The following is a 15286-nucleotide window of genomic DNA, read 5'->3' as shown; positions in this document are numbered from 1 at the left end:
GAACAATAAATGCTCGAAGTCTCCCACCTTTCGGAGACTTCTACATTTTTGCGTAGTCGGCTACGGCCTTGAACATGTGGGCGACGTTCTACGTGACACAACGAGAAGGCCAGTCAGTGATCACAGGCTACAAGCCGGATGAGGGGGACATCGCTTGTGCACAAGACGAGCTGACCACCCCGGCTCTGTTCGATGTCATCGTCACTACAGTGGAAGACGTCATCGCTAAAGGTGCTGCAGAAATCAACGTGGAACTGAGTGAGCTAACCTTTGGACAAGTCATGGTCTTCCGGCTAACTGCAACGCAACCATGCGCGCGCCTTCGTCTCCCGTTAATCTCTCAGATGCACTCGCCAAGCTTGCCGCAATACAAATGGAACAAACTCAGCAGCAGAAAGCTCTTATAACGGCTCTTGCAAATTATAGAAGAGTTGAATTACCGGTGGAACCTGAGTCATTCGACGGTATTTCGTCTAGTACCACTACATGGCCCGTGTACTATGAGTACGCTTGCGAACGCAATAACTGGTACATCGATACCGATCGCGTGTTTCAGATGCGGAAGTACCTTGGAGGAAATGTGAAAAAAATGGTTCGACCTTGGCATCTCTGAGAACAAGAAGCAGCCGTTTAAAACATGGAGGGACAGCTTTCAGCATGCATTTAGAGGAAACCCACTTGACTTGTGGGAGAAGGCGATCGCCTATAACCAGAAAGATGAGTGTCTTTTGAATTACTTTTTTGAAAAGCAACGTCTGTTACAAATAGCGGAACCCATGCTTCCCGACTCACCAATGGTGTCACATGTCATGCTCGGAATGAGAAGGGAATGTTGGCAAACATGTCCAAATCAGGTGGCCTTCCACCGTAGAAGACCTTCTATAATTATTAAGATATATCACCATCTCAGAACCACCACCTGTTGTCGAAACCACATGCCCGACAACAGGGCAGGGGATAGACAAATTGGTTATGAGTAATGTGCAAAGTAACCCAATGTGTATGCATCATTGCGACACCGTAATTTCGCAAAGGAGACTGATTGAATGTGAGGAAACAGTTACGAAGTCACACTGCAATGACGATGAAGCAATCAAACAAAACGACAGCATATTTCTTGTTAAGACTAACATTCTTTTCGTCCCTATGCTTGTAAATGGCTGGAAAGCGACAGCGCTCGTAGACACTGGCGCATAAATCAGCCTCATAAATTCAAGAAATTGTGTACGAGGCGAACATTACCAAGGGAAAGTCAGTTCGAGTCTATAGTTATACGATGGAGCCTCGTAGGAGTTCAAATGATGGGCAGATACAAAGGTCCAGTTTAGAGACCACGAGATACCGACAAAATGTTTGGTATTGTCTGGGGTTGAGTTTGATTTTCTCTTGTCAAGGCCAGACATGAAACTTTTAAATATTAATTTACTGTGGAAATACGTGATCACTGCAGATGAACAAAGAAGAAACGGAACAACCATCGAGAAGACAAGAAGAACTGCGTCATGTTCTGAAGATGTTGCGTCTAGCTTTCCAGAATTAATTTGTGTAGGCACATATCCACAACCTACAACGGCTATAAAAGTTTCATTTGATTTGCGAGATGTGTCCGCTGTGAGGAAAAAGCCCTATAGCTTAAGTCAAGTGAAAAACTTCTGGCTCAATCGAGAGCTTCAAGGTATACTCGGTTCTGGTATTATAAGACCATCAGCTTCACCATTTGCTTAAACAATAACCAACGTGCCCAAGGAAGGCAGATCAATTATGTTGTGCATGGACTACCAATTAATTAACAACCAAACAGAACTCTTCCCTTTTCGAATGCCACGCATAGACGAAATTATTGATGAGACGGGTGGCTGTGAATGTTTCTCAAGAATAGATCTATGTAAAGGAAACTGGCAGGTCCCATTAAAAGAAGAAACGAAGAAGTTCACAGCATTTGTTGCACCTTTTGGCATATACGAGTACAACAGGCTACACCGTTCGGGTGGAAAAATTCACGGGCGTGGTTTCAAAAAATCATGAATTTGGTTCTAAAAGAGTGCATCGGAAAGCTCTGCAGTGTCTATGTTGATGATATGATTGTCTACTCGATATCAAGGGATTACCAGGGGATCCACTTATCGGGAATTCTTGAAGCAATCAGTCTAGCAAGACTGAAAATTAATATCAACAAGAGTGAGTTATTTTGCCTTGTTTTTCTTAGCAAGGCTTTCAGTGGAAGAATGAAGAGCACGAAGGAGGAAAGCATGCAACGTATCTCGCAACTCGTCAAACCATGCGAATTGCATTCTGTCCGAGTATTCTTAGGATTCTCAGTACACTTCCGAGCCTTCATTAAAGACTACGCTACAAATACAACGTGCCTGATAGTTTTAACGCAGAAATACGTTCCTTTCATATGGTCCGAAGAATACAAAAGTTGGTATGCTGAACTTGTTAGGACCATTTCATCAGACCCTATACTCACATTGCCTCACTTTAATTTGCCTTTCAAATTGTAAACTGATGCCTCACATTAGGGAAGTGGCACTGTTCTTTATCAACGAGACATGCGGAAGCCCAGTGGAAGGCAACAATTGGCTGCTACTCCTACACGTTTTCAAAAGCACAGATGAACTACGCAACTACAGAAAAAAAGGCACTCGCAATAGTCATGGCTCTAAGATATTTCATGAGCTGCTAGCAAGGGCGCACTTTTAGGTTCTGCACTGATAATCAAGTCTTTACAAGCCTTCAACTAGGTCAGCCTAAAGGAAGGATGGTCCGATAGATCAGTGAGATCCATCAATTCAGTTTCGAAGTGCTGCATCACTCTGGGCTGAATAGTCGGGGTGCTGACGCGTTGTCAAGACTTCACGTATCCCAAGCAGCGAGCGCTGAAAGTGTAAACTTGGCCAATCTATGGGAGGGAACATAAAACTTACAAGTGAAGAATGGCCGGGTGCACATACCTGAGACGTATGTTCCAACCATACTGCGTCTATATCATAACAGTCCTGAGTCAGGTGGACGCGATGGTTTCTGGAGGACCTACCGAAAAACATGAAAACTGATGTTGCTGAGTGCATCAAGAATTGGCATGAGTGCCAAATAGGCAAGGCCAAATTCAGACCTCGTAGAAACCTTATAGTTTTCCGAACCTACTCTGGCAAATCATTCGAAGTATAGTTCACTTTGACTTCGCTGAACTTAAAAAGAAAGAGGAAGAAGCACGGAAGACCCAAGCATTTCTGGCGGCAATAGAAGAATGCACTAGATTTGTGGCGGCTGAGCCTGGCAAAGAAGACACGAACTGCGTCATTTTGCTTCTTGAAAGGGATATATTTAGGAACGTAAAAGTCAAGGTCACCGACAATGGTGCCGCTATTCGTATCGACAAGCTTCGTGCTTGGGCCCAGCTACGCGGCGTTTTTTACGAACTGTTTTTGCGTTTTTTCATGAACTGTTTTTTGCGAAGGACTGAGACGGAAGAAAGAAGAAGCTTCCATCCGAAACGTTATTCCTTACCATCCATGGAGGAATGACGACAGAAGGCGGGGAGGGTGATAAGATTCCCTGGTCAGGAACAGAAGCAGATGAAGGTGATGACGGATAACAAAGCGGTCAAGGAAGGGAAGAACAGGAAGTTGAAGAGGGAAAGATCAAATAGAGTGATTCAGCCGTCGTAATAAACGCTCAGGCAAGGAGACACAATCTCTACAATGGTATTCACTGCGTGCTTGGAAGAACTATTCAAGCTAATAAACTGGGAAGGCTTAGGAGTAAGGATCGACGGCGAATATCTCGGCAACCTTCGGTTTGTAGATGACATTGTTCTGTTCAGCAACACTGGAGACGAGCTATAACAAATGATTGAGGACATTAACAAAGAGAGTGCAAGAGTGGGGTTGAAGATTAATATGCAGAAGACAAAGATAATAATCAATAGCCGGGCAAGGGAACAAAAGTTCAGAATCGCCACTCAGCCTCTAGAGTCAGTGAAGGAGTACGTCTACCTAGGTTAATTAATCACAGGGAACCCTGGCCATGAGAAGGAAATTCACAGAAGGATAAAAATGGACTGGAGAGCATACGGCACACACTGTCAGCTTCTGACCGGAAGCTTACCATTATCATTGAAAAGGAAGGTGTACATTCAGTGCATTTTACCGGTTCTGACATATGGGGCAGAAACTTGGAGACTTACAAGAAAGCTTGAGAACAAGTTAAGGACCATGCAAACAGCGATGGAAAGAAGAATGCTAGGCGCAATGTTAAGAGAGACAAAGCGCTGTTTGGATCAGAGAGCAACCGGGTATAGCAGATATTCAAATTGACATTAAGAGAAAAAAAATTGAGCTGGGCAGGTCATGTAATGCGCAGGTTAGATAACCGGTGGACGATTAGGGTTACAGAATGGGTGCCAAAAGAAGGGAAGCGCTGTCGATGACGGCAGAAGACTAGGTGGGGCGATGAAATTAGGATATACGCGGGCGCTAGTTGGAATCGGCTGGCGCAGGACAGGGGTAATTGGAGATCGCAGGGAGAGCCCTTCGTCCTACATTGACATAAATGATGATGATGATGGTGGTGATGATGGTGGTGGCGGTGGTGGTGGTGGTGGTGGTGATGATAAATTCTCGAAGGCTCTCCGCTTTCGAGGACTTCTACATTAAATTATGGGCTTTCTCGTACCAAAACCATGATCTGACTATGAGGTACGCCGTAATGGGGGACTTCGAAAATTTGTACCACATGGGGTTCTTTAACATGCCCCTAAATCTAAGTGCACGGTTGTTTTCGCATTTCGTCTCCAACGAAATGCGGGTGGCGTGGTCGGGATTCGATCCCGAGACCTCGGGCTTAGCAGCCTAACACCAAAGCCACTAAATAACCATGGTTGGATCAATATATCAGAGTCCTGTAATACAAAGGAAGTGGTGCTAAATGCTGCCCAATTAATAGCACAAGACACAGGAAAACAGTCCCACTTCTAAAACATAATACGCGCTTAATTTCTGTGCCTTAATACTGTAGCATCTAGGTTCCCACGAGAGGCTATATTTACACAATATACCTAATTCATTACATCCAAGTTTGTAAATGCTAGTGAGTGATCTTTCTATAACTATGAGCAGTCATAATTATTCTGTTTAAAGAAGGAAAAACAGTAGCCTAAATTCTACTGTCTCGCTTCCGTAAGCTATTCGGCAGCACAAAGCAAGCAGGCCTGAGCGCGGCAGCAAATTGACGCAGCAAATTGACGCAACGCTATACGCAGTACAGAAGACATGCCTTTCTGCAGAAGAATCGCTGTGATTATAGGCAATGATGCATCTAATGATGCATGAAGGTTACGCCGTCCGGAGTCGTGGAAAACCATAGATGTCGGAAAGGCTTGTATAAACAGCCCAAGGGTGGTTCGGAGGAAAGCACAGTGGATTTTCCTCAATAAAATGTGGCATTTGGATGATGCCTTTAGAAATCAAACCTATATCTGTGGCATAAATATTACTGACGTAAAAATACAGAAAGAAAAAAGAAGCAGACGTGCTCTACATTGCCAACCTTTAAGCCCAAACAGTTGTATGAACAACCTTTAATGACCGCAATTAAACCACGCGCTTCAACCCTTTGCCCGCGTATGCTCTATGACGTGGCCCCCTATCCCTGCTAGCTTTGAACTCTATTTCACGCTTCCTTTGCTCAGTACACAGGGGAAAAAGGCGTGTAACACCTTCAAGTGTTGCAATAAGAAAATTACTTCAAACACTCCAATATAGCCCCACACAGATTAAACTTCGCAGTCATATCAGCCATAAGATGAGAACGGCTGTAGGTTGTGAAAACTTGTTTAGCTTCTGTAAGAACGTCTACGAGAGAAGCTTGCTTTCATTAACGTCACTATCATCGTGTATCCGGCTAATTTCAACACCAACACTTCATATTCCGATTCCTTAAGAGAGACTCACTTGAGTACGGATTCCTATTTTGAGTAAACAGTGGGCCGTCGACACGAAACTTCCGTGTTTTTGTATCGCAAGGTTTACTCACTCCATCTTTTAAACACCCCTATTGCATGCTTCTCAACAAATCTATGATATCAGCCAAGGTATTAGGAGCTTTCCTATCACTTCCACGGACAGCTCTAAAACTCGACCTATCTAATATATATGCATAATATAGTAGTATCGAAAAAGCCAACAAAAAATGACCCCAAGGACAGCATAGATAAAAGTAGTTGTAGTACTTAACTGAATTAAAGAAATGATAAATGAAGGAAAAGGTAAGTGGATGAAGAAACAACTGGCCGCAGGTGGGATACGTGCCCATGTATGTCTTCGCGTTGCGCGTGCGATGCTCTTACCAATTGAGCTACCGCGGCACCGTTTTCCATCCCATCCACTTTCTCGGGCATTCATGTGTTACTACTGGAACTAACCGTAGGTATGTTATGATATGACTGATAAAATGAGGCCCCTCGGTTTCCTTTCTTCTCGTTCATATATATATTCTTTTTTTGGGTAGTTGGGTGAAGGTAAAGTATGGTTTACAGTTGTTCTTGCGTGAACAGCTGCAGTATGTCTTGTTTGCATAACTACATCTCATTTCAAACAGCACATGCTGTAGTCTTGGTCATATCTCAGTGCACAAACTCCTATATCCAGATCCAGGATCATGTTTTGTCTTTTATTTGAACACATATCTACAAAAACGAAGATGGTGACAAAATTTAACAGAGCAGACACTTGAATACGCGGCAACATATTCGATTCGTTCGAGTGCTGCATTATCCGCGAACTGTGTTCTCCTCTATAAACTCAGACGTTTATCACCTACAGTGCTTCCGGACAGTGTGCGCTGCTACTTACGCGTTTCTTCGCATTTTTAACTAGCGAAATCAGGAACACGTTCGACGGGTGCATTACTCATGCAGGCCACGCATATCGCGTTATTTCTCCCGGCGGGTTAGGATGAACTCGCGGAAGGCGCAATAAAACAAATGTTCACTGACGTCAACATGTATTTTATCTTTCTCTCTTTACGCACCTGCGTCAACGTTCCCCGATGAGTCAGCTTAGTAGCGCGCGCCTGTGCAAATCAACTTCTATGACGCTGTTCTTATACTTTCGTTGCCTATAATCGAGTTCTAGCTTCTTTCCTTCTCGATTGCGACAGAATAATTGAGGAAAAAATAGGGGTACGGGCGCCACGCGGTGGCATCGCCGGATATCTTCGCGGGGAAAAAGCTGCCGGCCCGCCGGCTCCAACCTTGGCGACCGTCACAAGTCAGTTGCCTTGCACACATGACGAGCCGAAGAAGCGATTCGCCTTAGAGTGCGTGTGTGACCTTTCCTGTTGCCTGCGATGGAGTCGTGGCAGCCACTTCGTAGACAGCACCGACGGCAGCAAAGCTTAGCCTCCCTGCTAGTGTCGTGCGCTGCAGTGCTGTGCCTTTCGTGCCTCGATGGCGGCCGCGCCGATGAGTCCCAGCCTCCCCTGGTGCGGATTGAAAACGGACTAATCTCTGGCAAGCGGATCACAGTGGTGGGCAAGCAGGTGGACGCGTTCCTCGGCATACCGTATGCCGTGCCTCCGATAGGCAATCTCCGCTTCGAGAAGCCGCAGCCAGCTGACGCTTGGGACGGCACGCTGCAGGCCGTCAACAAGCCGCCTCCATGCCGTCAGCTGGACATGCCGTTCCTCGCAGGTAAACGCCTACACTATTCCAATACCAGCACCGAAGACTGTCTGTACGTGAACGTGTGGAGGCCATCGTCAAGCTGCCCCCGGTCCGAGTCGTGCGGGGCGAAACTAGCCGTAATCGTGTTCATGCATGGCGGAGCGTTGCAGTGGGGAGACTCGAGTTTGTTCCTGCATGACCCGTCAGTGTTCGTCGCTGAATCGAATGTGGTCTTCGTCACGTTTAATTATCGGGTTAGCATGTTCGGATTCCTCTCCGCCAAGAACCCGGACCTTCCTGGAAACATGGGCATGTGGGATCAGATTCTCCTCTTGAAGTGGGTTCAGAAGAACATCGGGAAATTTGGCGGTGACCCCACGATGGTGACGTTGAAGGGTCAGAGCGCTGGCGCAATCACAGCCGGCCTGCTCGCAACGTCGCAACAAGGTAAGGGCCTCTTCAACAGAATCGTTATGGAGAGCAGCACGCCGCTATCGCTGTTTCTCACCATGAGCTTTAACGTGGTTGGTCAATTCGTCAACGTTGCCAACGCGCATGGTTGCATCGACAACTCGAAAGACTGGAGAGAGGAAACCCCTACCATCGTCAACTGCCTCAGGAAGGTCGAAAGTGACGTCATCATCGCCAAACTGAAGGAGGAGACCACCTTCAAGCAGATGTTCCCAATGGTCTACGGCGACCAATTTTTTCCCAACGACCCCTTGGATCCCGAAACGTACGCGGACTTGCACGTAAAAGAGATCCTGCTCGGGACGACGACGGACGAAGGCACGGTATTCCTCAACAATATACGCGACGTTGCGCCTCAATTTGAAGACTACATCTCGGGTAACTACCGCCTTGCCATGACACTGGCACTGAAGACCATGTTCAATATTCCGCTATCTCACGCTCGAGATATTACGGTTGCCTACTTTGGCGATCAGAGCGTAGAGCACAACAAAAAATCTGTCATCGATATATTCTGTGAACTGTTCGCTGACGCAACAATTTACTGCCCGACACTGATGTTCGCAGACGTGGCGACGCAGCGAGGGGTGAAGGCATATCGTTACATATTCGCCCACAGAGCCTCGGACAGCTACTGGCCCGAATGGATGGGCGTCACGCACGCGGACGACTTACCCTACACAATGGGCTCTTTGCTACTACCCAAGGACGAGAACCTGTTTACTCCTCCGGTTGGGCAAGAACTTCGTGACCTGATTCTCAAAAAGACACACACTCCTGCCGAAGAAGAGTTCGCGAAGCAGATAATCGCAAGTTGGGCGGCGTTTGCCAAACACGGGTACGTATGCGATGGGGTATAACTGCCGCTGTCCAAAGCCTCTCCATGGCGTCATTGCCACATTATAGGTAAATACATATAAGGTAGTTCGTTTATCGCAGCCCCTCTTCCGGCTAATTAACATGTACACGCAAGACCGTTTAAGGTAATCTACGATACACGTTGAATCCCATGTAGCACTGGTATTTCTTTTTTTTTTCTTTTTCTACGTTTTCGGCTGCAACATCTACGGCACAGCAACATAATGACATGTGTCAGTTATTAGAGTAGTTCACCATTAGCAGAGAGCACGTTTTGTCATTTTCGTTCTGTAAATTATTCAAAAACCCACAACACATTATGGGATTGACCGGGGGCTGCGCAAGTAAGAAAACAATAATACAGGTAGTATAACTACTGCTGTTCGAAAAGCGGGAACCTAATGAAGAATAAATCGTTAACGCGAATATCAACCTTCCTGTTACAAAAGCTCAGATGTTTGCTTCATGCAATGAGGATAAGTATAATACTTTCTTCTGCCCGCTAGATGCAACTTCTACATGGGGTCGCTATGTTTAGTGATGTTCAGTTGTTCTTTCAGTAAGTGACCCTTTCTTTATGCTCTCCCTGCTGAAATTTTCGCATTGAGTTTTTTCATTCGCTTTTTATGCTCGCATGTCAATTATAAGGTTGAGCTGCATGATATATTGCTGGGAACATTTGTGAGTTAGCACCCATCCTGTTTACTTTTTTTCCTCGTCTTGTGTTGCGCTACCATACTCGCAATTAAATGTTCCTTGCTCACTTCTTAGACCAAGCTCGTTTATTCTTAGCTGCAGAGTTAATCCTCATCGAGCTCGCTCCAGCAAAGCCATTTCCTCATTACAATGATTTGCACTCATGTCGCCAAGGCAGAACAGCAGACGAAATTACACCACCATCATTCTAAAACGCACCTTGTAATTAAAACTCAACCTCTGGAAGGAAGCTGCGTCTAACTAAGGTGTCGCCTGCCTCGTAATTTATAGAGTACGCTGCTTTTAAAAAAAAATTAATTTCGTAACATTGCGCAGGTGAGGACCGTGTCCTGGAATTAAGTTTGCTTTTCTGTCAATGAATTCTGAAACGCTCTTGAGCGTGTGCCCACCTCGAGATGATAATGTTCTTGTTATGCGACATCCTGCAGCCACACGGATTAAGAAGAAGGAGCAGCAGGAGAGCTAAAGAACGTAAAAACAGGAACAGCTAATTTAGTTTTTGAGCATGTAGCACGTTTCATGTCTGTATATATTGCCAGGGCCGCTTGGCATCTATCCAGACAGGCACTTCTCGCTAGCAGCTAAGAGTTAACGTGCCTAGACTACGTAACCCGCGAAAGAAGCTGGCAAGAATACAAGAGTAGTGGTTGGAGTAGATGAATATTTCTGCAGAGCTAACCATATAAAAAACAAGAATCACTTACATGCTCACGTCAGAAAAATTCGCGCAGCATTTGGAAAGTGCTTTTTTTTTCTTGTTTTTATTGACATGATGCAATAGCAGAGGCTGGCGCCTTAAAGAGACTGACAACCAATTTTTATGCTACCCCCATTTTTTTTAGTGCAATAGAAAGCTTACCGGCCAGAGCGCCTAATCTTGAAGTAGTAACGCGGAGAACGCCAGGGAATATTTTTCAGAATTTTTCGGTCTGCAGTAAGGGTGAAGTCGTTCACTAGAAGCATGCTGGAAACTGTGATAGGTGAGCGCGATAGCGATTAGAAGCCGGCACTAGTGGGAGGCAGACGACAAGTGCGGCTGTAGGTGCGAGAAAGTATTATTTTGTTTATCGAGTCGATGTTCCTGCAATTAATGTTTTCCAAAGTGTTAAAGTATTTCTGCTATAATAGCTATGTGTTTTTGTGGTTTCCTGTCCAACTCTTTTGGTATTTGACTATTCGAAACGAAACCAAGCGCATCGGAAACTAAACGACGCTTTTACACGTGGTTTACCCGTGTTGCTGTAGCCAAGCGTGCGCTTCCGATTTCCGATGCCGTCTTTCGAAGACCTGAGGGAGCTGGAACAAAGGATTTTAGCTCACGTGCGTGCTAAGAATTTAGATCCTTGCAAAGTAGCACCCGAACGTCATGCTTCGATGGATGAAAGCGGCAGTGGAAGCGACGAATACGACTGGCACGACAGGCCACTGTCCCCGCCACAAGCAGCGCGCCTGGATAATGCCGACTGTTAAAGGCTCACTTGCACTAGGTCGACGCGACGCCGATTTTGATTTGCCGGCTGTCGGCGACAGCGTTTTTTCCTTCGTGTCGGTGCCTCTGTCGTACTGTAGCGACGCCGACAATCTGCCGACGGTCGGCGGCGAGCTCGGCGTCGGTACAGCGTGACATAGACACCGACACGAAGGTAAAAAACGTACCCATTTACGGCACAATTCGTCGATGGCATCTTGTATCACCGGGATATCATTAAAGTCTGCGTACTTGCAAACTCGCGCTGTACTCGCGCGCTTACAACCGCATGTGCGCCGCCATGCATGTGGGACGACGCGAGCGCCGCTCGTTACCGTGGACTTTCTTTACTTCGTAATTCGCATAGAATACAGATCAAGTTTCTAATCATACACTCACTGCAATTTTAAGGAATAATTGTATTGTACTTAATGACAGTCAACTGACGTACAGTAATATTTTGACTACATTTTGAAGTATCAAGATTTCACCACCAGGCCTCGCAACTTACTGGCCTTTCCGACTTTCTTTGCCAATTTAAAATTATATTTCCTACTTAACTCCCGAGCAGCGTGCTGGATTCTATCACTATAAATCATGGTCATTTCATTTCCATCAACGTCACAAAACACATTCTGGTCAGTTGTCAGTCCCGTTAAAATGGCGCCAGCTACTCCCTTTCGCTTGGTAAAGAAAAATGTTCGTACAAAATATGCCAAAAAACGATGAACACAGTCAGACAGCATGAGCACAAAGTTCGGTATATGTTTCCAGGAACCCACAAACGCTAAACTTACTCAAATAACGTAGCAAAATGTCCGTATTCACAAAAATGTGTTCTAATCGAAGTTTCGCTCAGTGTTCTGTCTTCTCCTTCCTGAAGAGTAGGCAGCCAATGTGCCCCTTCCGGTGGCCGTTGCCAGCCTGATCCTTGCTTGCTCTTTCCTGTCATGTGTATATATTTCGAAAGAAACAATAATAACTCAGCGTTCAAGGAGGATTTACGTGTGCCGGAATGACTAGAGCTAACTCTAGTTGTTGCGCTCTTATTACAGTCTGTTTGTTATACTTCTTTAATACAAGCACGCTACTAATCTCCGCAGACAAACGTTTCGCACGTGCACGTAAACAACTTATTTTAATGCGACAGCATCACGGGCAGACTACACACACTTTGTAGGTATCCGCTAGACGAAAAATGTGGTCCGTTCCCGAAGGCAACGCTGCCTAAATGTGGGCCGATGCCGAAGTAAGCGCCATCTATCAGCGTCTCAAAGTGGTAGCTGTCACGACGAAAGACTGCAAGGAAATGGCACGTGACACGAGCGCCGGGAGTTTCAACTGAGAGCAACTTTGGCCCGTGAAGAATGCGCATGATCGCGGCCGAACCAGCTGCTTCGCAGAAACCGAGACGTTCGGTCTCACCATCGGTCACGCATTTATCTGTAGAATTATAAGTGGGCTTCAGCCATTCTGAAGATATATAAGAGAAAATTTCAAGTGTGTTAAGCGAACGTGAGAGCGTCGCAGTGTGCACGAAATCTCAAGTTTGTAAGACACGCGAAGTGTACAAAACGTCATTTTCATTAATAATGGCGGGCAAGGCCGCCCGTGATGCCCGGACGCGCAGATGGGGAGATTTCACATCCTATAAGTATCTAATGCTTAGACATTTAGGGGCGATAAGTTCTGGCACCGTTTTTCGTTTTTTATTATTACAAATATTTGTTTATTTGCACTTAACATGTTCTAGAGGAGCTCGTGCTGATATTCTGGTGAAGTCATCTATAAATATGGCATCGTGGCAAGACTGGGTAAGAACGGAAGAAAAATTATCGATTATGGACAGCAACAGAGCCAGCAACGGGAATACATGCACTGAGCATTCAGGTGACAGCGAGCGACGGCATGAGTCAGGGAGCGCCTACAGGCGAAGACGAAGAGCAGTAATTCGCCTAGCCCACCATAATTGTATGTCACAAACAATTTTGCGTAGCAATAATTTCAGTCATTCTGTAGTAACACATGTAAAATAGTGTGAATGCGTTCCTAAAGCGTATTATTACGAATTCGTACAATGTATACATAAAACGTGGGATGGGCGAATATTCGGAGTTTGGAATACGAATTCAATACTGTATACTAAGTATTATTATTCAAAAATGAACTATTCGGTATCGAATAGTCCAAGTTAACCAATTATTTTGCAACAGTCAAATGTTAAGTTCCGGTTTTTTATATCTGTCTGCTAAACAAGATATCGCAAATTATCGCATGTGAGACAACGAGAAATCCTTTCGAAACAATGCAGAAACAAAATGACTAATGCAAGCTTTATTTTCGGTTTTGTGGTGGAAGCATACATGACGACTTGTGCTTTTGAAGGCATGCTCTTCTTTGGCGACTTCCCACGGATTTGGCGTACGTGAGATCTGGGTATCTGTCTGGCCTCCTGGTCAAGAAAACCTCCCTTTCGTGCCTCCATATTGTGGAACCAGTTGTCAAAATGTACATCTCGACTATACATGCACCAAGAATTAGCCGCAGATTAAGTAATGTTAACGATACGGGCGTAGTTAACGGCAATATAGTAAAAAGGTGGCCACACTGCGCCGTAGAGGGCACCACCTTCGGTATCGGCTCTTGGTACCTTCTGGTAAAAAAAAAAGCCTGTCAACCAAATCCAACACGCGAGAAGGCCAACGTCGACGTACAGATACGAATAATAGCAATTGGAACCCGGGAGCTGTGGCCTAACAGCATTCCAACGACCTTAAGCAGCAATAGGGCTTTGGGATCTAGTTCGGCCACAGCTCCCGTGTTCAAATTACCTTTGTCCAGACCAGTAGATGCGCGTAAGAAAATGAATAAGTGAATTTGACATGAATAAAAGAAATAAAGTTCGGAAAAAGAAACGTGAGGTCTGACTACAAAAAAAAAAAATGCATGAGGTCTGACTACAAAAAAAAAACAAAAAATGCAAAAATATGCCACTATGCAAAATTACACCTTCTATAACGATGATGATGCGGTATTACGTTACCTTTAATGATGCAATACTCAAAGTACCATGCAACACCGCTTACCTCGGTATCATTGTGTAGACCAAAGAAGCCAGTACGCGATCATGCACGTGTAGTGTGAACAGACAGCGCCATTATTGCGTCACGCATAATGCACTGGTCGGAGCCAAATTCAGCCTCTCGCTCGACGTTTAGCACACGTAAAATAGCGATACATTCCCCTTTCTGTTATCCTACAGATTTTCACTCCTAATTTCTGTCTTAACATTATCCCTCTCTTTTCATCTTCTGCGCTTCTTTTTTTCTCTTTATGGACTGCAATCTCGCCCTTAGATGCACCCCATTTGGCATTTACGTTACTGGCATGCGTGCAGGTCGTAATGCATCACTGAGTATTGCCATTCTCGCTACATTTATCAACACGTTATTAATTATTTTACGATGTGTATTCATAACCACCGCTAGATTACCATGGAAGTCTGAATTCCCCCCACTCCTTGCTCGTTGATCCTTCCATACTCATTGTAGAAAATGACTCCAGATTACAAACTAACCAGTGGGTTGTATGGTATAGTTTGTATATTTCCTATCATAAGACTCCGGGTCCCATTGTACGCTTTGCCATGATAATACGGAGACATTAAAGGAATATGTACTGAAATTTCAGCCAGTCATTCCTGATTGCGAAACGTAATGCAGTATTCTTAATTAAGCAGCAGGTATTTTTTTTATGTTTTCAAATTGGAATTGGAATCTTGTTTTTTCCAGTCAGGGGTTGTGACCACGTGCAAGAGGTGTCGTACACCTTCGTTCTCTCACAATGGGACCTAAGCGAAAAAAATAGTAAGCGTGGTGTTTCAATCTTGGTCTTGTGTTCCGTTCTGTGCTTGCCTCAGCTATATAAGGCTACATTGCATTTACCTTGAGACCCCGGGGACTTCTAAGCGAGTGCCGAAATCTTCATGAAATTAGAATTTTCAAAGATTTCCTCTTCTTCCTATTTTAAAGTTAATGCTATTCCTTGGAATTAAGTATACGAACTAGCGCTCTGTGGTAGGAAACCATGGCTGCTTTATTTACGGG

At 45.0% G+C, this 15286-nt stretch overlaps 1 protein-coding gene across 1 annotated transcript in view; it reads left to right on the top strand.

The window, feature by feature from the left end:
* Positions 1–7230: 7230 nt before the first annotated feature.
* LOC126532222 (uncharacterized) overlaps positions 7231–15286 on the top strand; it is a 29840-nt gene continuing 21784 nt past the window's right edge. The window contains exon 1 of the mRNA XM_055070579.2: positions 7231–8975. Coding sequence (XP_054926554.1) covers positions 7351–8975 — 1625 coding nt within the window. The 5' untranslated portion in view covers positions 7231–7350. The remainder of the gene's footprint in view (positions 8976–15286) is intronic.

Source organism: Dermacentor andersoni, chromosome 5, assembly GCF_023375885.2.
Source record: "Dermacentor andersoni chromosome 5, qqDerAnde1_hic_scaffold, whole genome shotgun sequence".
NCBI classification, from domain to species: Eukaryota; Metazoa; Arthropoda; class Arachnida; order Ixodida; family Ixodidae; genus Dermacentor; species Dermacentor andersoni.
This window is presented reverse-complemented; position numbering and strand designations above follow the sequence as displayed.